Source organism: Tenrec ecaudatus, chromosome 7 (assembly GCF_050624435.1).
Source record: "Tenrec ecaudatus isolate mTenEca1 chromosome 7, mTenEca1.hap1, whole genome shotgun sequence".
Classification (NCBI taxonomy): Eukaryota; Metazoa; Chordata; class Mammalia; order Afrosoricida; family Tenrecidae; genus Tenrec; species Tenrec ecaudatus.
In genome coordinates this window covers 91,145,297-91,173,256 of record NC_134536.1, presented here as the reverse complement: position 1 = coordinate 91,173,256, position 27,960 = coordinate 91,145,297, and the positions used below count along the sequence as shown (strand labels likewise).

Below are 27,960 nucleotides of genomic sequence, written 5' to 3'. Positions count from 1 at the left end.
ATCATAATTTGTTCAAGTTATAAAGCCACAAAGAAAATGTTTTGATAAAGAATGGAGAAATTCTGGTAAAATTACTCATTGTTAGGTGTCTTTAACCTAAACTGCTAAAAGGCTGTGAACATAAACAAGTATTCCACTGAGCCTGCTGGGCACCCAGATGATTCCTTTATGTATATTAAAAGGGAAATCCTACAAACATGTCTGAGAAAAGTTAACCTAGATTTCCATGGAATTAGGGATAAAAACAAAACAAAACATTCCGTTGAAAAACAAATGTTTTTTTAATTTTCCAAATTTTCTTTGAGGTCTTCAACTTCCTAAGATGTGAGACATGAAAGGAAAAAGAGGGTGGGTACAAATGGAATCTCTGGAATGATTGAGAGATACTTAACTTTAGTATGATGCGAATAAATGAACTCAGAGGGGAAAATATGATTGCAGGCAGATTAGATCAATTTTATATTAATCTTTTCATTCATTTTTTTTTAAACAGGAGAAAAGAATGTATGGAGACCCCAGCCCTAGCTCTCGCTCCTGCACAGTCTTGGTTCCCCGGAGCCGCCCAGTCCGACTAGCAGCACTGAGACCCACTTTGCGACCAGCAGGGGCATCTCTGCGGAAGGGTGAGGGCTTGCCAATGTGCTGGTGGAGACCACCTCCGAAGGGATGCTCCACAGGGTTCATGGCCACACCCCGCAGCGAGGCCACCAGTTCCTCTTGGCCTTCAACTTGTGAGACACTGCCAGCCTTCAGGATGGGCTTGTCGATGCGGCCACCACCGGCCACCACCCCAACCACAGCTGTGTTGGCAGAGGCCATGACCTTCACGGAGCCCGAGGCAGCTGCACTCGGGTTTTCTTGCTTTCGGGGTGGTGGGAGATGGCAGAGGCGTCGTTCCCAGGGGCCCGAGCCAGCTTGCCCGCTCTCCAGGCTTCTCCTCCAAACCGCACACGATGGTGGCCCGGCATGGTGCTCGAACATTGCGGATGCTGAGCAGGGCCTTCTCGCCGCAGGACACAAACGGGCGGTGTGTGTGCCTTCGACTGCAATGCAGTTCCGTCCGTTCCTTAATCCGGTATGGGTCTCTGAAGACCGCCTCGGTGCGCACGACCGGGTCGTGGATAGTGTCCTTCACTGTGACCTTGAACTGGCCATGCTGCCCTGCGCCCTTCAGATGCTTCAGGTGCGCTCGGAGCACAGAGCCAGCACCTGTCCTCTATCCCTGATCCCACGGCCTGCGGCGGCTGCCGAAAGAGCAACCTTTTCATTCGGACACACTTGTAAACAAACACAGCAAGATTCTGTTCCTCATTGAGGACTGGTCCTCGTTAGGAATCACCTCTGTCAGTTCCATTTCTACCTTGCTTCTTCGGGAAACCTTCGGCACCAACAATCTACCTGGTAAGTATTTTGTTTATTTTAAACTTATGAATTATTCAAATATTAATGTATTTTGAAGGAAAATAGATGCTCAGATATTTATTAACTAGTGATAGCAATAACTTTTGTTTCACCCCAACACCCAGCAACTTTTTTGAAGCAGATCTCATTTCGTAAACTATCATTTCATATTTAGTTCCGTGTATACCTCTAAAGGAGGACTGTCTTAAAAATAAAACCACATGATCACGTGTAAAATGTTAGTAATTCCTTCATAGGATTAAAAATAATCAGATTTCATCAACTAGCCCATGTTTTTTAAACAAGTAGTATTTGCTCAAATAAGAATCCAAATAGTATAATGAGTTGATATGTCATGTGTGTCCTTTAAAACATAGGTTCCTCTTTTTTCTTCTCGAGGATGCATTATGTTTTGAAGAAATCGAGTAATTTGTTTTGTGCAGTTTTCCACAAACGAGAATGTGCTTATTGAGTGCTTTTGTTTGTTCCTATATGTGCTCGGCGTCATTGTGAACATATATTTAAATGTTTTAATTTACTGCATTGTTTTTATTGATGCTCCAATTGTGTTCATCTGTGTCCCTGAGCACCTCTTCAAGGAGGAGTTTTAAGTCCTGTGGATAAGACCTTTGTAGTTTACAATAGCTTTCCTTTGCTTTCCGGTATGAAAGAACTGAGCCTCACAGTATACATTTCTTATCCCAGATATCCAACCAGCCATTTCCCTAGCTAATATATTTGGAACATGATATCTTATGTCAACATATACACACAAGCCATTCTACTTGGGGACCAACATGTTCACTTTTCAAAGTGCAGTAAGAAAAGAGCCTGCTTTAAGAAATCGTGGCTCCTAGTCAGAAACCAGGTCCTAAAGAACTCAACGATAGCTCTTTTTCTCTGGCTACAAATTGATCTCACGGCACCCAGTAGCAAGGCAAGGAAGAGGGGCTTGAAAACAGCACACTAGCAACGGGAGTTATTTTGTTAGCCAAGGGGTAAACGCAAGGAAAACTCATGAATCTGTTTGGTTCCCACCAGAATGAAGTAACTTGAAGTAGCTAATTATCAGAAAATCAGAATGGAAAGAGGCCTCTTTCCAGAGAGAGAAAGTAAAGAACAACAAACATAAAAACAACAACCAAAATACTAGGTAAACACATTGCTCCGTGGATAAACAAACAAACAAATGGAAGCAGGAAGAAGAAATAGATGCTTCTAGAAAAAGCCTCAGCAAGCAATTCTCTTGGGTATGAAGTTACACAGGTGGCTCACTGTGTGGGGATGGCTTCCTGCTGTTCAGATGCCTCTTGAAACGGTGGAAGGAAAGAGTGCTGGGACTTTGGGCATTGGGAGCTATCTTAGAGAAAATAAGAATAGTTTTATACACTAGTCTAGCTAATCAGGAAAAAGATTCCTAACTTCATTAAAGGTTATCTTTCTCCATATCTCACCTTATGAAATCAAAGAGACAAGGAAACAATTAGTCTCAAAAATTAATGAGCCACGTGACCTCCAGTCTCCAAGATCCTGAGACCAGAAGAATTAGGTGGCACTGACTGCTCTAAGTGCTGGATAGAATGGAAGAAAAAGGTGAAACTAAGCTCAAACTCGTTAAAAATACTAGGCTAATTAGTCTGATAGAGACTGGTGGATCCCCCAAGAATCCGGCCCGGAGACAACCTTCAAGCCTAGAACAGAACTCCGCACACAGTAGTCAAACCTGGGAGGTGTGCATTCGTTAGAACAATCAGCCGCGCATGATCAAAGGGCTAAGAGCTCAGGAGACAGGAAAGGGCAGGGGAGAGAAATACCAAGGTACACACAGGGAGGAAGCGGCAAGGCTCCTGTAGTACCTTGGGGAGTCCAACCAGTGTCACAAAACAAAAGGTGAGCGAACTGTTGAATGGAAAACTGATTTGCTCTGTAAGTTTCACCAATATTACAATTTAAACAAATAAATCTCCACTGTTTGGAAACAGAATTACACGTTAGAAGGATGTGTGTGTGTGTGTGCATGTGTATCCTCTTATGTATACATATATCTATATCTTTATAGATACGATTATCTTTCCATGGATATATATATATACATCCTTTTGTAGATAATAGGGTTGCTATGAGTCAGAACCTATTCAATGGCAGTAAATTTGGATTTGAGTTTATAGATATTGATCTCAAGAAGATTTCTATGTTTATGAATATATCAACAAGATGTATATGGACTTCACAAAATGGGGTACATGAATGGCCAAGAAACACATGAAAAGATGATAAGTATTCACGGGTTTTCTGGAAATACTTATTAACATCATAATAAGATGTCTATCAAAGTGACTAAAATTAAAAAGCGTGATGAGCTGGAACCACCGTAATGCTCAGACAGAGCTGCTGGGAAGTAACACGCTATAACCATTCTGCACAAGACCTCGGCAGTTTCTTAGGGTTATACATACAAGGGGGCTTCAAAATATTCAGGGAAAAATTCCACACACTTTCTGAAGCCCCCCAGTACGTTACACTGGAGGAATCTGGTTGCATAGTGGACTACAGACTGGGTTGCTAACACCAAGGCCAGCAGTTCAAAATCACCAGTTCTGCAGGATAAAGATGAGGCTTTTTACAAATCCTCTAAAGAGTTCCAATCTCAAAGACTCACAAGAGTAGAAGCATGTAAACCCAGGTCTTCAAGATCTAAGCCCACAAGATTTAGATAATGCTGACTCTAAAAGGTCACTTAGAGTCAGAATCAACCCCATATTTCTATTCCTAGATATTGAAGCCTGCAAAAACAAGCCAAAACCTCTTTGCCAGAATGTTTATAGCAGACTTATTCAAAGTCCTCCCAAATTGGAAACAATTTGTATGTTCATCAACAGAGGAACAGTTAAATCATCGAGTTATAGTCAAACAACTCTGCAGCTGAAAGAAATAAAAGCAAAAAAATGATGCACACACTAGCATGGATAAGTCTCTAAAACAGGGTACTGGGACTCCAGACACACTGTGTGATTTATATGATGTTCAAATTTAGGCAAAATTAACCTATGATGATAAAAATCAGGTAACTGTTACAGAGGAGGGAGCAATGACTCGATAGGACCTTGTGGGGGACACGCTGATGGAAACAATCTATAGCTTGTTTTGGATAGTGTTACATAACCATGTACCAGTGGTTCTTAAATGGGCAGTTTTGCCTCCAGGAACACTTGAGGACATATTTGATTGCTTTGACTAGGGAAATGGGTAGAAGCCAGGCATGACAGCATAGCTCCTCACAACAAATAATGATAAAAAATGTCAGCAGGGCTGAATTTGTGAAACACTAGTATATATAGAATTGTCAAATCCCATCAAACAGAACACTTAAGAATTGTACATTTATTGCATGTTAATTACATCTATATTTAAAAAAGAAGAAGAACCCAATAACCACACTGTAGCCCCAGCGTGTGCTTGACGGGAAAGACTGGAGAAAATAAAAATAAAATCATTTTATCTTTCAGGCTTAGAGGAGTTAAGTACTCAGTAAGCTTGTTCCATATCCAAATGGTGCTCAACAAGTATTTATGGGTGAAAAAACTGGAGGAAATACAGATGCAAGCACGGGAAGTTATCTCAACAACTCTCCCCTTGAACAGACTCTTCCGACCTTTCCTTCTTCTACTTGCATTACTTGTGCCTGGACGATTCTACTTAAACCTCCTGGAGAAATTGCATTTTAGCCTCAGGGAAATGTTTAAACAGTGCTGAAGAAACAGCCAATTCTGGGCTGATAAATCAGTGTGAGGGTGGAATGGGTCCTGCACAGGCTGGAGGGAAGTCCGCCCAGGTCTCGCAGGGCCCATTAGACCAAACCAAACTCACAGCCACCGAGTCAATTCTGACTCACAGTGACCCTATCGGACTGCCCCTGTAGGTTTCCAGGACTGCAACTCTATACGAGTAGAAAGTCTCATCCTTCTAGCGCAGGTGGTTTTGAACTGCTGACCCATAACTGTGCTCAACTAATAGCAAACACTCTGAGGCAGCCATAGGACTGGAGCTAGATCAGGGCTACCGAAGGGCTCTCCATGGTCTCACTTACAGTATCAAGCTGGTAACTGATTTCTATGGCCCTCTCAGGTAGGGGGGCGGGGAGGGTGGTGTTCCTAAGTGGGTAGGAAAAATGGATCTGAAAACGTAATGCCATGAACTAGTTTATGGTACAGGTTCTTGTTAACTCTGATGTGTGCAAAAAACAAGTAGCTCATGACTTAGGTTACTAAAGTTGGATTTCATAAACATTTTTTTCCCCTTGGGGAACCTGAACTGTATAACATTAGCCTTTCTGCCAGTGATTTTCAGGCCTTCCCTAAAGCTTACAGTGGTACCCAGAATATATTCTCTGCTAAGCCTGGAGGCTGCCCTGAGTCAGCTTTTCCCGTTACCTGAACACCTAAAACCATTCAAGAGAGATATTATTCAGAAATGCCTCTGGAGGAGCTGTAGCAAAGCTCCTTCAATATTTTGGCCTCCTCCTCATGCCAAGAACTTTTTCCGTAAGTTTAAAGTAACTGACTTCTAGCACAGCATTTACATCTGCGTTCTTTTCCTTTATGTAGGGGAAGCTGCTTCAGATTTGGGTTGGGGCAAACGAGAATTCCCAGGTTAGATACATTGCCCAAAGAAACTTCATCACTAACTATCAGAAGCTTCAAGTTCTAAACTTGTCTCTAACCTTGGCATTGATTCTCCAGGAGTCCAGGTCTATGAGCAATGAAGCCCATTAGCTAAATTCTTTTGGAAACCTGACAACCTCACACTGTGCAGTTGTTCCTGTGGGCACATCTGCTGCACAGTAGGGGAATGAAATTAGATGCCATCCTTCCCCCTACTGCCCAACTTCACTGTTTAAAATGGCACTAAGTTTCAGAAGTGGTAAGTGGTGTACAAAAAAGGAACCCTCACACTTTGGCCACCATCCTCAACATGAAATTACAATGTTCCGGCTTTATGTTCACCATCTGTTAGCCCCTTCTTAGAGTGGGATTCAAAGAAGCAGACAAAGTCGCAGTGGTTCCAATAGAGAGCATCTTATCTGGATCAATTCATCTTTCTCTATGAGGTCTTGCATATCAGCAGTCTTTCCATAAGCATTTATGACAAGAAATGAATAAATGATTTAATTAATGGATTGTAAACCTTGAGTCCAGGCTTAGTACTTTTGTACAGGAGTGTCAAAGAAAATCATCTTTTATAGGATGGAGCTAAGAAGAGATTGGAAATCACTATTCTTATCCCCATGACTCCATGCTCCCTCATAAAGTACCATCCCAAGGAGTGCTCCAATCTTTAAAACGTTGCCCCAAGCTTCGTTCCGCTCTGCTTCTCAGGTGTCACAGTTGAGATCAAATGGCAGAGACCAAGACATCCACAGGTTAATGCCCCTCTTCCTACTCCTCGCTCCTCAACGGTCATATCACAGGGAGTCTTGGTGAGTCTAAGACAAACTTCAGTAGCAGATGCACCTAATTTGTTGTGGCAGCATTGTAAGATCCCGAGTATTAGAATCAGGGGATAATAACAGTTTCCTGGTGAATACGAAACCTGAAAAGAGGATGCCCATCCACAAACAAGGTCCAATGTAAGAATTAGACAGGTGGCAATAGTGACAGGATGAAGATTGGTCCAAGAGTCATTCTGAAGCCTGAGACACAGTTTGGATCTGAATAATCACCACTGCTCACAGTTCTTCATGTGTTTATTTTCCATGTATATCTGTGTCACCCCTGTTTGTTTAATTCAAAAGATCGGATCCCACAAGATCAACTATAATTAGAGATCAGTGATGCATTCTTGGAAGACAAATAGAGACACCACAGAGGTGGTGCATCAGCAGTCTGAAAATAATTAATGCCTATCTTCCTAAGGCCACCTACACCAAGACACTTGGGAACAGATCACTAAAGCCATAATGTAATAGAAGGATGGCAAAATCATTTTTCTTAGCCATAGAAGTAGGTCACAGCAAGAACATTTGGGAAAAATAGAAAAAAGCCAGGGTGGACATGAATGGATCTTGCGCCACAATCTTGTCATTTATCACCTCTGTGTAAGTTTTGACCAACAGCTCATTCTATATTTGCTAACCATCCTCCTGCACAGTAACAGGGTTGGAATGAAGTTTTAAATTCAGTATTTGGGGGCACAGCAAAAACAAACAAACAGAACCCCTGATACCAGAACATTGTTTTTAAATGCACAATAAGAGATCAAAGCATTTGAGCCAGCAATTTTTTGTTATTGTTATATTTTTAGTTGTTTTTCTATTTGTAGTGACATGAAAATAAACACTAACATCATAAATTAATCCTCTCTTAGAAGCCCGAGGCAAGCATAAGAGGCTAAATAGCCTGTCATTTCCCACAGTTAAACCCTTCTAAACTCACATATGGTTCCCATGTGTGACAACATTTGATTTCTGAGACTTTTGGTGAAACAGACTTCGCATCCACAACCTGAGTTTCCTATGTGCGTTTCACCAGTGCAGCTGCCCTATGAAATGCCTATCTTTCCCCAGTGCAGATAAGAAGGGTAAGAAAGGGTTGTAGAGTAGTGGGGAAGGGGCCCTAACAGTCACAGGGCTAGTTTTCTTGTCTCAGGAAAGGTCTGCCCAGAGGATGAACCCATCAGGACCAAGACTCTCCTGTTACCAGTCAGAAAAGCTCAACACTCTCCCAGCACCTTTCTCCCCTAAATTCTGTGCTGCCTGAAAACTAAGAACTTGTGTTGACAGACTGACCAAGACCAGGCTTTCTTCCCGGTGAACAGACGTATACATTACTGAATGTCGACTTCCACCCAATTGACAATAAAGAGTTTATATAGGAAACAAAAAGAAAAAACGTGCTTCTCCCTAACTCCATACTTTTATTGATCTACATTTTTAGAGTATTCATTCTTTGGCTCCAAGTCAGTTCTTCATTTGGATACAGTCCTTCCTCCCAGATGGATTTTTAAAATTTCCTTGGTCTTTTCCCCCCATTTTTTCTTTTCCTCGCTAAGAGCAATCCTATTTCATTTTTCACAGAGCACGGTTTCTGTGTTCACTTTAGCACCTTTACTCTTCATGGAACCACTAATGACCTTTGAGCTTATTCTTTGACTTTTCCTGCACATTCATCCTCACCCCACCCCCCACCCCCATTTTAGTACCGACGGAAGGACGACCGTACAATCAGTAAATTGTAATGTTGTATCACAGTCCCCCTCAGGCCAATCCTCTTCTTTGAGCTATTAAATTGGAAAATGGTTTTTGAAAAGAAAAAAAAAAAACCACATCAAGGCTTTGTCACACAGGGCAGGTACAATCACTCCGATGTAAAATTAGTCCCTTTCCCCAATGAAAGTGCTGTAATACTTTCCATGTAACAACACAAAAGCATTTAGCAAACGGAATATCAAAAAACCTAACAAGAGCTCTGGAGAGTTATGTGCCACGTGATATGGTGATCCCCTTAACCTTGAATTCAGACAATAAAGAAAGCCATCCTAGCCTAGGATGCTATCGTTTTGCTTCTGTATTCACTGCTACAAAATCCGTTCCCATGTTGGAGAAGGAGACACTTTCAGTATGTTCCCTTAATGTGCCAGGCAAAGGGATGTGTCTAAATATAAATAAAACAATCACACAAAAACCCAAACTCTATTTTATGCTGGAAGAGGCATACTACTCCAGCCATGCCAATCACTCAGGAAATAGCTCATAAATCATGTTTATCCACAGAAAATGAGGAAGAATAGCCACTAAGTCAGACACAGTTTCATAGGACACCGTAAAACCCATGACTGTCTACCTAGTTAGTGACTGGACTTCCAGCAGGCACAGAAAACACAGAACTGGAATCATGTAACCTGGGCCCCACCCTTCTCTCTTGGGTGGTGTTGTCATTCATTCCCTTAAATTCTCCTACTTATTTGTGAGCCCCACACCCTGGGCATTAGCCCTCCATTCAATGAACGTTCTGTTAATGTTGTTAACCACCAACTAGTTGGCTCCTGATTCACAGCAACCCTCAAATAAAACAGTGCCCTTTCCCGTACCGTTCCTATGACTGACTGCTGTTCAGATTGTGATCCACTGGGTTTTCATTGGCTCTTGTTTCAGAAGTAGATTGTCATGCCACGATTCCTAGCATATCTTAATCCAGAAACTTCATTGAAACCTGTTCAGCCATCACAGCAACACAAAGTTACACTCCCAGGCTGATGGTGGCAGTGCATGAGGTACATTGGGTAAGAAAAGAGTCCAGGTTTTCGGTATGGAAGGTGAGAATTCTACTCTGAAGCCCAATGCTTCAGCTTACTGTCTTTCTCTTTTCCTTTAGCGTGCCCAAACTTACTGACCACGGGGCTGAAATGATAGTTTATTGAGCATTGATTTTTCATGAGGCATAACAGTAGAAGCTGTCCTAAACCTTGTTGTTTAGTAATCAAAATGATACCTGTTGGGATCAAGAAAACAAGGAGCAGGAATCAAAAACACTGAGGAAACAGATTCCAAGTCCATCCTTTCTCATGCTGAGAGAATAATGGAATTATGTTTTCTATTTCCTTGGCTTCTCACAAGATGGTCTTTGTCCCAAGGGCCCAGGTGCTGCTATAGTTGTACCAGAAACCCCAAGTGAATGACACATCTTCTTCTTTTTTATAATCTGTGAAACGTTCCCTTTGCTTTTTCCCAAACAATAGTTGAGAGTGTATTTTTAGAAGCAAAAAGTTTTAAGTGTTTTAGAATGTTCAATAACTTAGGATGGGTAAAAATGAAACCCAGCAAAAAGCAATAAAGCTCAGAAAAATATATATTTGGCCATTCCCTCCCAAATTAGAGCTTCATGCCCCTAAGACACAAACCTGTTGTTTGTGTTGAATTAACCTAGAGCTATAATATGGCAAAAGTAGATTATAGGGGATCTCTCTCTCTCTCTCTCTCTCTCTCTCTCTCTCTCTCTCTCTCTCTCTCTCTCTCTCTCACACACACACACACACACACACACATAACATTAGCAGGAGCTAGCAGGAATGTTTTGGAAAGCAATCAATCACTTAGAGATTCTGTTATAAACATCAGGATCACAGTCTGGATCACAGTCTGGGTCCGACTAATTTGAGTATAAATATGTGATCTAACAAAGTACCATATTGAAAAATTACCACCCCACAAAATATTATTTAAGACCAATGTTTCTCTTCCTTGGATTTCTTTACTCCCTCACTTAGCATGTTTATAAAGGATGCGAGAGGCTAGCTGTCCAATCCATCGCCCTTTCACTGTCAACGTAGTCGTTGCTACGTGTCAGTATGCTCCCCTAGAATAATAGACTTTAAACGCATTCGCTCATTAAGTAGGTAGGCCTGTGACTATCAATGTTCTGGGAGGTGTGAGTTAAGAAAATGTAAGGCGATGCTCTTGTTTCAAGGAAATTGTCTCACTAGAAACTCAGGGTGCACATTTAAGCAGCTGTCAGCCCTCTAAGTGATGGCAACTCAGCGGAAAGAAGACACAGGGGTTAATTTTATTGACTTCTCTTGTCTCCTTCCCAGTATCTAATACAAGATACATAACACATCCCGTTGAACTACAGAGGTGCAGATAATAGAACACTGTGCTGGAGATGAGGGGCCTGGTATCTAGCAGCAATACAAGTAGATACATAGAATTCGAAACAGAAGGTAGTATTGGGAGATTTTGGGGGGTGGGGGATTTTAATATGTAACAATGTTGTATTTAGCATTTATTATAGTTCATTTGCTTCTAATTAATTTTATTGTTTCAAAAATCAAAATGTAAATAACCCTATAGTTACTGAGTCAAACAGACACAACGGTCATGTAGAGGGGTGGAGAGGGCACATGACAGCCGCCTATGTGTTAGTCTGTACGGACTGCTAACCCTAACATTTTTGAGACTTTGTAAATCTGTGTTAATACAGCCTTCATCATGACACTTTTTTTTAATTATGAAATATACCAAACTTAAATACTCAAAGAGATTGAATATTCTGTAGAAACTGTGTTGACATCTAAGTGTGTAATCATTTTCTCCATCTCACATCAATACACCTAAATTATAGTAACTACAGCATCATGATACAGAAGACTATAGCTCACCCATTATATATCATTTCCTCAGATTAATATTCATTTCACAGATTCATAAGTAAAGAGGCAATAAGTAATAAGCTATTTAGTTGATGATTTGGCTCTGGTGAATGAGGCACTGAAAGGAATTCGAGAACTATAAGGACACATTCAGTGTTGGAGAACGGAGGAGAAGAGGACAGAAATCTGATGAAGATTTAACAGTATGGTTGCAAGAAAATTATTGTGGACAAGTAACATCTACAGCACACATTTCAAGCATAACTTCTAAATGGAAACAAAGAAATACAACATGTTTCATCTCCAGCACCTAGGAATCATCCCCTGCCTAAAGAAAATACAGAGACACCAGCACGGGGGAACTCTTTGGTCCAAGGGCATCCATACTTGCTTGTGCTCAGCAGGTCTCCCATGCCACCATGATTCCATTTTAGATTATTACACTACAGAAAAAAAACCTATTGTTCTATCTACATAGCTTTCTGTAACCTGCCACAGACACTAGAATGATTAAATCTACTTTCACTCTATCAAGTCTAAAAATTAGTGCAGAAGAGTCAATAGAAGGGATGTCTGGAGACACTTAAAGGAAAAGGGCAAGCTATGTGTCGGCCTCAAAAAGCTGCTTTAGCTCTTTCTGGCCATTCTCCTTCCCAGCATTGAAACTGAAGACGTAGAAAAAGAAATCCATTTCCATTCTCTCTTTTGAGAAATGACTAGTGACAACAGAATTTATATGCTTTATGAAATTAATTGTATCTCCCTCAAAGGTAGCCTGAAGTCTTCACCCTGGTGCTATGAACGTGGCCTTATTTGGAAATTAGGTTTTTGAAGATGCAATCAGTTAACTGGAGTTCTTACTGGAGCAACGTGCACCCGAACCCAACTTGAGTGGTTTCCTTATAAAAGAGACACAGAAAGAAAACGTCGAAGGAAGGAAGGTCTTGTGAAAATGTGTCTACAAGCCAACGAGGGACTGGAAACAAGCTTGGAGAGACCAAAAGAGCTATTTTCCTAGGGACTTCAGAGTGAGCATGGCCCAACCAACAGGCTGATTTGGACTTGTACTCTCCATAACGGTGAAACAATAAGTTTCCACTCTCACAAGTCACTCAATGAGATTTGTGACAGCAGCCCTAGGAAACTCAAACAAACGGGATGAACGAAGATAATGAAGCTGCCGCCTTTTTTTAGTTTGCAGAGTGGTTTTATATGGTTCTTTATGTTTTCTTTTAACCGCTAAAGGAATAATGGTTATTTACCCTTCTATTATAGACATAAGGTAAATGGTAAGGGGGGAAAAACCCTTTAGAGCCAATTTTAGCACCTATTCTGGAAAACCATCCGTGGTTCTAAGTGACATTTGCATGTGTTACTTCCCTTGGAGTTCAGAGTTTTTAAAGCCATTTTACGAATGAAGAAACCAAGGCACTAGGCACTAAACGCACACCTGAGTTTACTAAAAAAACAACAACAATGAAAGAACTTTCCATGATAGAAGCTGATGATTCACGTCCCTCATACTAGGATAAATTATTGAGAATAAATGAAAATTCTGTATTAATTTCTTTGTTCCTATGGATCATCCACAAGAGAATTTCAAGACCATTTTCCCTCCCCTCCCCTGCTCCCACAGAGAGGGCCGGTCTCCCTTATCCTTCCTGGAGGTCAGAGCCAAAGGGAGGCAAGTAGGCTGACCCCCAAGGAAAACATAGACTTCTTATGGTGCAGGTCCGGGGAGTTTTGAACTGAAAGCAACTCGAGTACTTTTTAATGCCTCGACTTCGAATTATAAACACCTGGGAGAGCAGATGGTAAGAAGATGATAGTGGGGACCATGGAGGCAGCAGCCTAGGCCTTGATTACTAGCCTGGCACCAGAACCAAAAACCCAACCCACTGCCATTGAGCCGATTCCCCTCACAGTATCCCTGTAGTCCCCTCAGTGGGGACTATAAATCTTTGCGGGAACAGTCTAACTCTGTCACAGATTGCCTGGTGGGTTTGAATCACCCCCCACTCCCCGTCCGAGGGTCCTTTTGTCTGGCACGAACTCACTGCTATCAAGTCTGTTTTGACTCAGCTTGACTGTGCATAGAGTTGTCCGGCGTAAGTCTCTACAGGAGAAGAAAATCTCATCTTTCTTTTTTGCCGTGAGCAGCTGGTGGTTTAGAAATCATTCAGGGTTAGTTTGGCCTACTTGTGAGTGTGGGTGAGGAGCCGTCATTTTCCAGGACTGACCAGCCTGGCTACCTTATCAGAATGAAAACTTGCTAGATGCAAACAAACTGGCATTGAAGTTTCCATCCTTATCCCCAAACTGGCAAACAGGAAACACTGTCGCACATGAAAAAGAAAGTTCTCTGTAAATATTACCTAAGAAAGCAGTTCTTCAAACATCGCCACTGAAAAGGTCACATTTTCCAAGCCCAGTTCATAAAAGTAAATGAAAAATATGACAAACAAACAAACAAACAAAAACACTCAGAGGGAGAAACAATATGTTTTAAAACTTTAACCAAATACCAGGTAGGTGGCTGAAGTTGTTAAAGAGAGAAGTGGTTAGGCTGAATTATGTAACAAAGGGGACCCAAATCTATCAATTAATTAATCTCTAATGTCCTTGGTCAAAGTGTTCCTTCTAATCCAGGCTAAAAAATGTGTCTTGGGAGTTGATATCCAGAAAAATCCTTGGAGGTATTCTAAGAGTAATTTTTCTTGGAGGAGGCAGATAGTCTAGAAGGCAAGGTAAATTGCTTTCCCTATTCCTCTGATACACTTATCATTTTAATCTAGTAACAGGACTTTGATCTGGCAACAAGAAAACTTAAGTGGAAATTTAAAATGTATTACGCCATTTTGGCACCTTTTAAAATAGCAAGACACCAATTATATACTGATTGAGCAAGCATACTTCAACCTTTGCTTCATGACAATCCAAGGTCAACATCACGACTCTTGTGTGGTCTTGGACAAGTCACCTCTCCAAGTCTAAATGTTCTCTTCTTTATATGACTTATCTCACAAATACTACCATCACTCACGATGCTTCTATGCATCACTTGATGTTCTCAGTAGCTTCTGTAACAGGATTGTGCAAACATGCTCAAATTGTGAGCAGCAGCATCCCCTGATCTTCCACCTTCATGCTATTTGGTAACCGTTTGTTTCACCTCCAAATTGCTGCTGCTCCTTTGCATAGTGTCAATGGTTGTACTGCTTCAGGGATCTACGATGTACTTCACAGTAGTATTTTCAAAAGAAATCAAATCGGATAACGCTATGTCAGTCTGGGGACCCCTGATGCTACTTGAGTTAAAGCAGACTGTTTACACAGCAAACTTTTGATATAAGGTACAAGCCAGTATCACAGGTACTCATATATATATTTATTTTGTGACTATCAATAGAGGCCCTGATGGTGCAGTGCTTATTTCTTGGGCTGCAAACTGCAAGCTCAGCAGTTTGAAACCACCAGGTTGGGAGAAAAACAGGGCTTTCTACTCCCTCAAGAAAGGGGGATGAACAATAGAAACCGTGGGGGGAGACCGATCAGTGTAAGATATAAAAATAATAATTTATAATTCATCAAGGGGTCACAAAGGAGGCACGGGTTGTGGGGAGGGAGGGTAAAAAGAGGAGCTGTAACAAGGGCTCAAATAGAAAGTAAATGCTTAGAAAATAGCGATGGCAACATATGTACAAATATTCTTGATACAATTGATGTATGGATTGTTATGAGCTGTAAGAGCCCCGAAGAAGAGTTAGAGTCTCAGAAACTCATGGAGGCAGTTCTACTCTGTCTTATAGGGTCAACATCAACTCCACGGCACTGAGATGGTTGTTGTTGTCTTTGTTTAATCAGGACTTATGGTACATTATTGTACCCTTATATACCTGACAGTGCTATAATTATGTATAGAAGAGATACAGGATACATATGGTGCGTGCAGAAAACTGTTGTGTTCACTAAATTCAGCGATGTTTCCTATGTCCCATTCTCTAATTGAATTCCTGATGTCTATTTTATTCTTATGGGGATATATATATATATATATGCAGCTGGATGGGGGCCCTAAAAGATGGTGTGTAGTGCAGAACTGTATAGTGGATACTATAATATTGACATCACAGAATGATATAATTGTGGGTTAAATGAAATCATCCCTGAAAAGTACTTGGCAGAAGGTCCTTTTCATTACCTATTTATTGTTGTCAGTTGCCTGAGAGGCAGGCCCGGATGCATGGCAAACCCATGTGCAGGAGAATGCACGGCTGCCCCGTCTTGTGCCACCTCCATGCCCATGGTCAGTTGTGGATTAGGCATTTGTGATCCAGGGGTCTTTTCACTGGGTGATTTTGGGGAGTACATAGACAGGTCTGTCTTCCCAGTTCATCTTAGACTATCATCATCATAGCAGCTGACAGGTAAGTGGGAGGTGCATTTGCTGGGAATGAGGTGTGTTTGCTGGGAATCAAATGAAGGTCTCCTGCACTGGAGACCAAAATTCTGTCACTGGGACATCAGTGTTCCCATCACATTATTTACTGAAATTCCCCTTCTACACCAAATGAAAGCTATCTCTCTCTCTCTCTCTCTCTCTCTCTCTCTCTCTCTCTCTCTCTCTCTCTCTCTCTCTCTCTCCCCTCTCTCCCCCAGCTCCACTTATATAGACAAGACTGAAGTTGACCATGTAATTTCTGAAGATGTTATCCCATAAATTTTACCAGTTTTTCTTTTTTCCTGAAAAAGGAAAAAAGAAAAGACGCAATTGTATTCTGCCAACAACGTAGAGAGATGATGTAAAGAGAAACCCCTTGAGTACAGGGTACCCAGATTACTGAATAAATGTATATGTTTAATCTTTTAAACACAGAGTTAATTCGTCAGGAAAATAAGTGACTCCTCTAAGGTTCAGAAGAATTCAAAAGCCTTTAGGCAAGCCAGGGAGGAAGAAAGAATTTGGCCTGGAGGCATCTGCCCAGACTTGAAGGTCTCAACTCAGTTTAGGCTTTAATGTGCTGGATTCTCAGTTGGACAAACCTGAGGCTCTCCAACATAAAAAAACTGGATCAGAGACACCGTACACCTGAGCTGCCAGCACAGTTTTTGCCTTGGTACCCCCATCTCCTCTGGCATCCATCAGCTGGCTGGGATAATCTGCCTTCTAGAGGGAGAAGTCACAGGAGATGAGGTGACTCAAGGTGGGATGCAGGGGATTAGTAAAGGGACATCCTCAAGAATTCCTAGTCACACGTCCACTCTTAGGTACGTGTGTGGTTAGAAATCCAGCTTAGAAATCCTACTAACTTTGGGGGCATCATAAACAACCTTCTCTGAAGGGACATACTTGCAACCAGACCTCAAAGAACTTCCACAGGAAAAATTCCAAAGAGAACTTGAGCTCACCAGCCCAAAATTATCTAACACATGAAGTACTCAACATGAACAACTTACAGAATCAGATCTGTAAAATTGTGGGTACTGTCTTTATGGAAGAATATATAAGTTTGCTAAAAGAAATATAAAAAGCATGCCTAAAGAAAAGGAGACTTGCAAAATTTAAAGCAGAAAAAATTAAAAACACTGAGATGAGGAACTCAATGGATAAGATAAATAGGAGGTTGGGCACAGTTGAAGAAAGACCAGGACCAAAGTATATCAGTATAAAAGACCTAAAATTATAACAGACACAAAAGATATCTTCAGAACAACTTTTGCCAAAATCCTTAAAATGCAGACAGAATATAAAAATCTACCTGAAAATATAAAAATTATTCAAACAGATTTAAACGTAAGTTAGAAAACCTAAATTGTCCTACGCTTTTACAAAGTGCGACTCAATAGTCAAAAGCTCTTCAAGTTTAGAGAACAACAGGGCTTTACAGTTTTACAAATGAATTTTACCAAACAAGGAAATTCAATCTTCTATAGTCTTTCAGAACAGAAAAGGCGGCACTTTTCCTGAGTAACCTTATGTGCTATCAAAAATCTTGATTCTAAAATCCCACAAAGACCACCCAAAAGAGGAAAATTACAAGGTGATCTTGCTTTTGAAAAGTGACCGCCTCACTGTCACTCAACAAATACTATTTTTAAGTGACACAGGAAGCGGATGATGACATAAATGAAGAAAGCAGGGGTCAGTACTACATACAATGATTCCAACTTTGTGAATTCCATTACCTGCTTTCTTTCCCATTCCCAGACGCTGACACTGCATGCACAGAGAAAACACATGAATACTGATGGATATGATCAGAGAATTCTTCATTTCCTTTTTAAAACATTTGGTATTTATATTTCCAATTGTAATAATGTATTCCTTTCTTCCAAGATTAGAGAGAGGGAAAATAAATATATATTTTAAAGGACTTCTATTTATTCTATCTAAATCACAGTACTCTGCAGTGTTGAAAAACTCCCTGCCATCCAGTTAATTCTGACTCGAAGCAACCCTACAGGACAGGGTAGAACTGCCCTGTGGGTTCCTGAGTCTGTAGCTCTTTATAGGAGTAGAAGGGCTCGTCTTTCTCTCAAGGAGGGGCTGCTGGTTTTGAACTCCTGGTCTTGCAGTTAGCATCCAACCACATGGCACCAGGGCTCCTCTACTCCATAGGGTTAACATATTAACTTTCTTCACAGAGGTCTAATTTACCGATATAATTTCTAAGGTAGCAGGAAAGATAAAAGAATAATGACTTAAGGGGGAGGAAAAACCTGGAAGTGAAAAATAATTTTAATATTCCTGTGTAAAGAAACAGGTCAGTTAGCTTTACGAGTAAGAAAAATTGGTTTTTCTATAATTTTTTTGTGGACCACCAAAGTCCAGGGTGTGTGTGTACAAAAATATAAATGCTAAGGGAAAGTTGCACAGATTAATCGCTACACGAAGTCTACTTTTAAAATAAAGCATATGATTTGAAGACAGAATAATAGCCAAAGTCACCTTCTTTTTAATATGGATTTATTTTTGTCATTGTGACTTTCCTGCAACAAAAACTCCTTAGAATATGCTGTCATGTTTTCTGCCTTCCCAGCACCTTTCGAACAACCTTGAAATGTGTGAGGTGGTTGCTTCACTATTGACCTCACTTCCCTAAGACAGAACACAGAAAACGCTTTCCCACTCTCCTCTGTAGCCAGGGAGCACCACAGGATCATGATCGCCTGCTCAGGACAGGCTGAGAGTAACTTAAGGAGGAACCTAAGGTAAGCACGGTGCGGAAGACTTCCTCTCTCTGGGGGTAGCAAGGAAGAGAGATACCTACATGAGTGATATTTTCACAAAAATATCTTCAGGGAGCATGGTAGACTCCGTTTCTGGCTGCATACATAACTGCTTAATATTTTTAAATAAATTCTACTTCTGTTCGAACTATCCAGAGTGGATTATTTGTTTCTAAAGTTCCTGACCAATATGAACAATGGTTATATAGCTACTCTCTCTAAAATACAAAGCTGTTTCCAAATCACCGTGGAAAAATGTAATGTAACTATAACGACATTTTCCATGAATTTTTTAAAAGCCCCATCATGTGAAGAATAACAATAGATGTCCGACAAAATTACAAAAATATTAAATGATGTTTCATGTGCAGGTAACAACTAGATAATTAGTAGCAACTAGAATAATTCCCATTTACATATAGGGGAACCTTTCCAGGATCACACATCTGGAAAGTAAACCATTATACTGTTAATTGTATCTGCGTATTTCTGAATCCAGAGCCTGAAATCGTTTAACTGAGACACAAATCTTCCCTCTCCAACAATTCACACTCGCTGCTGTCCAGTTGATGCCAACTCACAGTGAAGCAATGTGACAGGTAAGCCCTTGCTTTCTCCCACAGAACTGTTGATGCTGTCAAACTGCTGGCCTAGAGGACTCAGCCCAACCTGTGGCCACTAAGCCACCAGAGTTCCCACCCTCCCTACACCTATGCCAAATACTTCACTGCCCTTGAATCCATTCCGACTCACAGTGACTCTAAATAGGGAGACAGAAAACAAAGAGCTAAGGAAACCCGTAGAGGATATTTCTGAAAGAAGTCCCAGCTCCCTTAGTCCCTCTCCTCAGCCTTGAATTCACCTTCCTGAGACTTTTCAACCAGAACGAAAAAAAAATCAGATGCTGAAGTACATCCTGGGAGCCACGCATATAAATGCCTAATTTTTACGCCATCTCCTACCAATCACTGAAAATAAAACCAGCTAACAGATCTCTCAGGGGCATCTGAGAACATTATTAATTATGTTATGTATGCCATAAAAAAGCCAAGGAATAGGCAGTAATATGATGAATTTTTTTTAAATACAGTTCAAACATCTCCTGATTTCTGTAATCAGCTCTATACTGTAAATTGCCACTTCATCATGGTAAATTTGCAAATGTCTTGGGAAGCTTAAAAAGATATTTTAACACCTGTTTTAGGGACACTAACCACCTTACATTAGCACCTCTGCAAACGTGGAACACAAGATTCACTTACCAAGTCTGCTTAAATTTTAAAACATGAATGCATGCATCAGCGATAATTTTCTTTTGCAGACTAGAAACACAAGGGAACCTCTAAATGTTGGTTCTCATTACACATCCAATTATTTCAATTATTTCCAATTATGCATAAGGCAATTTCCCTCTGACAAAATGCTGGATAAAGGTATCTATGGGAACCTAGATAGCAGCAGCTCTTGTACACAGGGCAGCTTTTTTCGTGAGCAGGGGGAGCTATAAATTAGGTGATGTATGGTAATATGAATTGGATTTTCTTCTGGAAACACCATAAAAATGGTTTGCATAATCTAGTCCTAACTTTACACAAAAGTAACAACAAACCATATTTAATCAACTATTATTTTAAACATAATTCCAAAAGGACAAAAGGTTTTTCTTTCACTTTAGTGGGGATCGTACAACTCTTATCACAATCCATACATACATACATTATGTCAAGCACATTTGTTGCCATCATCATTCTCAAAGCATTTGCTTTCCACTTGAGCCCTTAATATCAGCTCCTCATTTTTCTCCCCCCTCTCCCCACTCCCCATTCCCTCATGAACCCTTGATAATTTACAAATTATTATTATTTAGTCATGTCTTACACTGATCGACAAGGCCGTCCTTTACATGCTCCTTAGCCTGCTTGTCTGTATGCCCTTAGGCATCAATCAGATCTGATGTAGAGAAATCCCAGACCGACCACACTCCTCTCTCTCTCTCTCTCTCTCTCTCTCTCCAAATCACCGAGATTTTGGGAGCACAGGTGGAGGGAAACGAGGGTGTCACTTTACAACTTCTGGGGTAATTATCAATTTCACTATATGTACTTTCTCCCCCCTCCCCAATTTATTGGGAGCTCTTAATTGTTAAGCTTTTTTGATAGTCAAAGTCCTAGAAAGTACTGGAAAACCAGCAGATTCCAAATGTTCTTAAGATTCCATCTCCTTCACACCACTTATACTTTGGACCTTAATCCTTCATGTTAGTTAAGGTGACTTTGTCTGTATGAGGACGAAACCAACATTTACTCCTTCAATATTTTCTCTCCTTCCACCCATCCCTAAGAATGTGGATTCATAGAACCAATAGGTTTCAACATTTTTATGCAAATGTCGATCAAACTCAAAAACAATTGTTGATGTTTATCAAAACCTTTTTACCTGAACCATAAGTCCTATATGACATCTTACCTATTCTATAGTAATAAAGTTAACTGTAATCAATGCGATTACTTCTTAATTTACCTCTGTTGCCTGTGGCCTAAGGAGCCCTTGTGGTGTGTGTAATGGTTATGCATTGGGCTGCAATTGGTGTGGTCAACAGTTCCATTCCATATACAGTCTCAGAAACCCACGGCAGGTGGCTGTGAGTCCGCAGTGACTTGATGGCAGTGCGGTTTTGATGGCCTGTGGCCTTGCTCTATTGTTGTGTAGCTGTTGTAAGCCTTCCCTTCCTTTTAGGGACTAACTTGTGGATTTCCTTAGGGCTCTGAGGATAAGCCTGGGTCTGGACCCCAATCGCATATGGAACTTTTTAAAAAATACATATTTAGATTTTATTTTTGTCTTCTTTTTTTAAAAAAAGGTAATCATTTTATGGGGGGCTCGTATCACTCTTATCACAATCAATACATACATCCATAGTGTCAAGCACATTTGTACATTTGTTGCCATCATCATCCTCAAAATATGTAAGTTCTACTTGAGCCCTTGATATCAGCTTCTCATTTTCCCCCTCCCTCCCCACTCCCGCCTCCCTTATGAACCCTTGATAATTTATAAATTATTATTTTGCTATATCTTACACTATCCAATGTCTCTCTTCATCCATTTTTCTGTTGCCTAGACCCAGAGAGGAGGTTAAAAATGATCCTTATAATTGGTTCCCCCTTTCCATCCCACCCTGCTTCCACCCTCCTAGTATCACAACTCTCAGCACTAGTCTGGAAGGGATCATCTGTCCTGGATTTGCTGTGTTTCCAGTTCCTATCTGTACCAGTGTATATCCGATAGTCTAGCCAAATTTGTATGGTAGAATTGGGATTGTGATATGTAGGGGCAGGGGGGAGGAAGCATTTAGGAACTAGAGGAAAGTTGTATGATTCTGCACCCTGACTGGCTCATCTCCTCCCCGCGACCCTTCTGTAAGGGGATATCCAGTTGCCTACAGATGGCTCTTAAGTCCCCCAATCTGCACTCCCCCTCATTCACAATGATTTGATTTTTTGTACTTTGATGCCTGATCCCTGATCCCTTTGACACCTCGTGATCACACACACTGGTGTGCTTCTTCCATGTGGACTTCTTTGCTTCTAAGCTAGATGGCCGCTTGTTTACTTAAAGCCTTTAAGACTCCAGACACTATATATTTTGATAGCTGGGAACCATCAACTTTCTTCACCACATTTGCTTATGGACATATTTCTCTTCAGTGATTGTATCGGGAAGGTGAACATACAATGATATTATTTTTTGTTCTTTGATGCCTGATAATCGTGATCACACAGGCTGGAGTGCTTCTTCCATGTGGGCTTTGATACTTCTCAGCTCAATGGGTGCTTATTTATCTTCAAGCCTTTAAGATAGCAATGCTCACCTCAGCCCTGGTTGGTGGTCCATGTGGAGAGAGGGGGAAGGGAAAGAGGACAAGGAGAAAAGGAACAGGGGAGTGAAGATGGGAGAAGAGAGGGGGAACCAAGGGAGGAGCCGAGAGGTGAGCAATGCTATCATGAAATGTATCTGACTCCATTATTTCTAACTCTTTTCTATCATGTTCTTGATGACTTTAACATAATATTTATATATCTCAATTGTACAATTGTGCCTATCAAACTTGTGATTAGTGGTGGGGGGCTGGCAACCCTTCCAAGCTCAGTTTTGGCTTTATTTTTTAATTTGTTTGTTTTCTACCCAATTTTCTAAAAATAGTTTCATTTGTAAAGAATTTCAGACTTACAGAAAAGTTATAAAAATTGGACCGAGTTCTCACATGTCCCCTCATCCCTTTTCCTCCTAATATTAACATTTTGTATAACTATTAGGCAAAGATAAAAATCAGAAAATAAATATTCACATGACAGTAACAAAAATACAGACCTTATTCAAATTGTCAGTTTTCCCATGAATGTTGGTTTTCTATTCCAGCATCCTATCCAGAATGGTATTTGTATTTAGTTTCTATATTTCCTTGGTTTCTAATGTTCCCATGTTGTTGTTTTTTTAAAAAAAGAGAACTTTTAAAATTTTAATTTATTTTTAATAAAATTTTATTAGACACTATCCAAATCTCATGCAATTCACTTGCTCAATCACATCAAGAAGAGTTGTACCATCATCACCACAACCCATTTTAGCAATTTTTTCATCTTGTTAATTATTTTTTATAAGGTCCCTCAATTTTGGTATATTTGATATTTCCACACAAAAGGGATTATTTCCCTTTTATGGCAGGACTATCACAAAAGTGATGTTGTGTTCTGTTCTTGACGTGGTCAAGACAAGAGGAAAGTCAAGGGAAATAGAGGAAACAACTATGAGGCAAAGGGCATTATAGAGGTCTAAATACAGGCATGTACATATGTAAATTTATTTAAATAGGATGGTAGGGAAATAGAGCTACAGGCATATATTTATAGGTTTAGTATTAAGGAAGCAGATGGACATTGGATCTCCACTTAAGTACTTACTCAATGAAAGAAAACTTGTTCTATTAAATTGGCATTCTATGATGCACACCTTCCCAACATGACCGTTGAAGACAAATGTGTGCATAAGCAAATGTGAAAAAAACTGATGGTGCCAGACTACCAAAAGATAGTGTCTGGGGTCTTATAGGCTTGAAGATAAACAAGCGGCCATCTAGCTTAGAAGCAACAAAGTCCACATGGAAGAAGCACACCAGCCTGTGTGACCACGGGGTGTCTAAGGAACCAGGTATCAGGCATCGAAGAACAAAAAATCATTGTAAATTAGGGTTAGTGCAGAATGGAGACCCAAAGCCCATCTGTAGGCAACTAGACACCCCTTACAGAAGGGTCGCAGGGAGGTGACAAGCCAGTCAGGGTACAGGGTAGCCATGATGAAACACACAACTTTCTTCTTGTTCTTAAATGCTTTCTCTCCCCAATATCATGATCCCAATTCTACTTTACAGATCTGGCTAGACCAGAGGATGTACACTGGTATAGATAAGAGCTGGAAACACAGCAAATCCAGGATAGATGGTCCCTTCAGGACCAGTGGTGAGAGTGGTGATACTGGGAGGGTGGCGGGAAGGTGAGGTAGAAAGGGGGAACCGATTACAAGGATCTACATATAACCTCCTCCCTGGGGGATGGACAACAGAAAAGTAGGTGAAAAGAGGCATTGGACAGTGTATAATATGACAAAATAACAATAATTTATAAATTATCAAGGGTTCATGAGGTGGGGGGGGGGTAAAAATGAGGAGCTGACACCACAGGTTCAAGTAGAAAGCAAATGTTTTGAGAATGATAATGGCAACAAATGTACAAATGTGCTTGACACAATGGATGGATGTATGGATTGTGACAAGAGTTGTACCAGCCGCCAATAAAATGATTTTTTTAAAGTAATAAGTTCTGAGTATATCAGAGAATTTAAGAATCAAAAGAAAATTAGTCTAAAAAGCAAATAAAATTAATTCAATACCTGTTTGTTTTTAAAGGTTTTGATGTTAAAATGTCACATTGGAGAAGTTAACACTGTCACGTGTATAACTTGGTGTCTGCTGATACATACACTACCCCATACAGCGACTCTTTTCCCCTTTGAAATTAATGGAAATCTGTGGGAAGGAACTTTTAAGACAAATTTGTTTTTGTCCAAACTTTTCCCCAGTAATTTTAGCTTCCACTGATTGGTATTGAACGAGTCCTGGTGGAGTAGTGTGTTCCGCATTGGGGTGCTAACCACAGGGCCAGCAGTTCAAAACCATCAAGTGGAGAGACAGCATAAAAGAGGAAGGCCCTCCAGGAGATGGATGGACACAGTGGCTGCAACAATGGGCTCAGCATAGGAACAAATGTGAGGGTGGCAGAGGACCAGGCAATGCTTCATTCTGCTGTGCAGACAGTCCTCATGGGTTTGAACGGACTCAATGGCACCTGACAGCAACATTTCTAGAAAGTTTTCTTTTAGTTTAACTATGAGCGCTGTACCACGGCTGCTTGCTTCTTTAGGGAGTCTAAGAAAAAGCAAACGCTTTTGTCTCTAGTACTTCCTCTTGGACCGGGTTTACTTCTTTCCTTGCCCTCCTCACCCTCTTAGGTTTTAGCCTATCTTTCTGTAAGCTCCTTGTTAACTTTTCATTAGTCTGTTTTGGGGACCTTTCACTTTCCTACACTTCTGAGATGTTTTTCTACTATTTTTTGAGTTCAATTAACTTCTTTTTTATTTACCCGTTTCTATCCATTTTGCACTTTTGAATCAGTGCAGTTTTCATTTCTTCAAATACTTCCTTGTGTGTATTTATTTCTGTTCAGAGTGTAAAAGTACCTTCCTCACTGGATTGCTTTGTAAGAGGATTTTCTTTATCGATCATTGTGCTTTCTGTTTCCTGGTTTGCTCCCAAATTACTCAATGGGCAATTCCTACTTTAAAGGAGGTCTTTTCTTTAGGCTAGCCAAGTTGAGGTAGGTGAGTGAATTTTTTGTTTGTTAGTTTGGTGCAAGAAGGGTTTGTGAGCTCTCTACTTTGTTTGTAATTCTCTTGTGTTTTACTGGATCTGAAGGCTTAATTCCCCCCCCCCCCTCCCCGCTTTTCTGCTTTACCATTCAATTTGAATGTAAAAGTACCTTTCTTTAAAAGTACCTTTCTTTTTGCGACTTTTCTATTTTGAAAGGCTACCATGTTAAAGTGATGCCTATCCCTTTACACTATACGTGCCCCTTTAAATCCCGTCACTTTAAATGTGCACCTGGCTCTTAACATGTGGACCTTTAAATCACTTTCATTTTAAAACCTCTTCCCTGTACTCCAGGCTCTGTTCCACCTGGACATTTTCCCAGCATTTTAAAATTTAGGCTGGGTTGACTTTTTCTGTTCCAACTCTCCCTTAGGCACCTCCACATAAGAGAACATTCTTATGTTCTCCCTGCTGTTGTTCTAGGTCTGCCTTTGCTCATCTCAAAGCTTTGTGCAGGGTGGAGGTAGATGGAACTCTAAGAAATAGAATGCTGGGATGTATTGATTTTTGAAAATCTATTTACTCAGTTATTTTTCAGCTTGGCATTTTCTGTCTTTAGGTAATGCTAATTGTGCGGTTTGTGGGAACGTTTTCATGGTTAGGACGCTGTTTCATATTGTTTTCACTTGGGGAGACGGATGACTTCACGGCAGCCATTGCTTCCTGCTCCACAGAAGTGTGTGTGGAGCACTACTAGACTCCAAGGAATGTACCAGAGGATGGAAAATGGGAGGAGAACACATTTTTCAATTTATAAAAATGGCTGATTACAGAGAGAAAACAGCAGGGTGTTGCCCAGCAATGTGAAGAAATAGTAACCAAAAGAGGAAGATGTTTAATTTGGTGCATCCAAAGTCAAACTCAGGCTGTGTCCTCTTTCGTTGATTCCAGCTACCGAACCAGGAGGCTTTCATTTTTGCTTTTGCTTTTCTGGAGGAAGCTGGGAAGGGTATGTAAAACGGCCCACAGTGTGGACATGGTGTGTGTTCTGTAGCGTACATTTGCATTAGGAGAGAAGGGGGGGTGAAGGCAGAAAACACAAGGAGGAAGGGAGATAAGGGATGTCAAATTGTGAGAATGGCAATCAGTGAGATGAAACAAAATGCATATGAATTATTGAATGGAAAAGTGATCTGCCCAGTAAATCTTCATCCTATTCACAATAAAAAGTTATAAAGAAATGAGGGTTTATATAACTGATAAAAACAATTCTCTTCACAGTGAGACACCCCAGGCTCTCAATATATGAAACAATACTGGTAAGCAACTGTAATACAAAGTTTAATAAACTTTCATATACTCAGAGTAAGATTAGATAACAAAAACAAAAGCACCTAGATACCAAATGGTCAGTTCTATCCTGGATACTGATGCTCGGTTAAAACAAAACAACTGAATTAAAAAACTGAAAAGTCCATCGTGTAGCTGAGCCAGTTCAATCTTTAAACATAGTTTCCTTTTCAGTTATGCAACTCTAAACGTAAACAGTCAGGAAATCAAACAACACGCTGCTGAAACAAAGCTGCAACTCCAGACCTGTTCAGTGGTAAAGACCAAAGATGTTGGATGGAACTGAGGTGCGCTTGACCCAAACCACAACATTTTTAATTAGCTGGGCAACAAAGAAGGAAGATTGGAGGAAAAAATGATGTATTTGAATTATGGTGCTGACAAAGAATATTGAGAATCTTATGCCTGAAGAAAAACATTTCTGTCGTGGAGGAAATGGAGCCCGAGCATGCCTTTCTTAATTGCAAAGATAAGATTTTGCCCATGTACTTTGGGCACATTAGTAGACCAGTCCCCGTAGGCCATCATGCATACTAAAGTGGAGGGTCAGCCAAAAAGAGCAAGACCTTGGTGAGACAGGTTGATACAGTGGCTGCAAGCATAACAATTGTGTGGATGTCACGGGACTGCTGTGCGCTGGATCACTGCAAGTTGGAGCCCACTTGCTGACACCTAAGGACAACAAAAGTAAAAATCACCTCTAAAAATTACTCTACAATTGATTACCTTACTGCCAGTCACATGTAGCAGACAAAAAATGCAGGATAATTAAATTTTATAGTCTTTAATTCATCAACATGCTATCCCTCCTACCAACACATGTGACTCCAAAAATGTGAGTTAATTACATTAATTATAAAAATGGCCACACCTTTCCTTTATTATTTATAAATTGCTTTTATGAATAGTATGAG

At 40.5% G+C, this 27,960-nt stretch overlaps 1 protein-coding gene and 1 pseudogene across 2 annotated transcripts in view; both read right to left on the bottom strand.

The window, feature by feature from the left end:
* The window catches only part of UBE3D (ubiquitin protein ligase E3D), a 178,412-nt gene that overhangs the window by 13,882 nt on the left and 136,570 nt on the right, over nucleotides 1–27,960 (bottom strand). Inside the window, exon 10 of one of the 2 annotated variants that reach the window (XM_075554832.1) lies at nucleotides 27,140–27,718. The exons of the other annotated variant lie outside the window; for it this stretch is intronic. Within the exon in view, the coding sequence (XP_075410947.1) occupies nucleotides 27,665–27,718 (54 nt within the window). The 3' untranslated portion in view covers nucleotides 27,140–27,664. Of the gene's footprint in view, nucleotides 1–27,139; nucleotides 27,719–27,960 lie in introns of those variants that run through there. 2 annotated transcript variants of the gene reach the window in all.
* Nucleotides 472–14,401, bottom strand: LOC142453094 (large ribosomal subunit protein uL2-like; annotated as a pseudogene).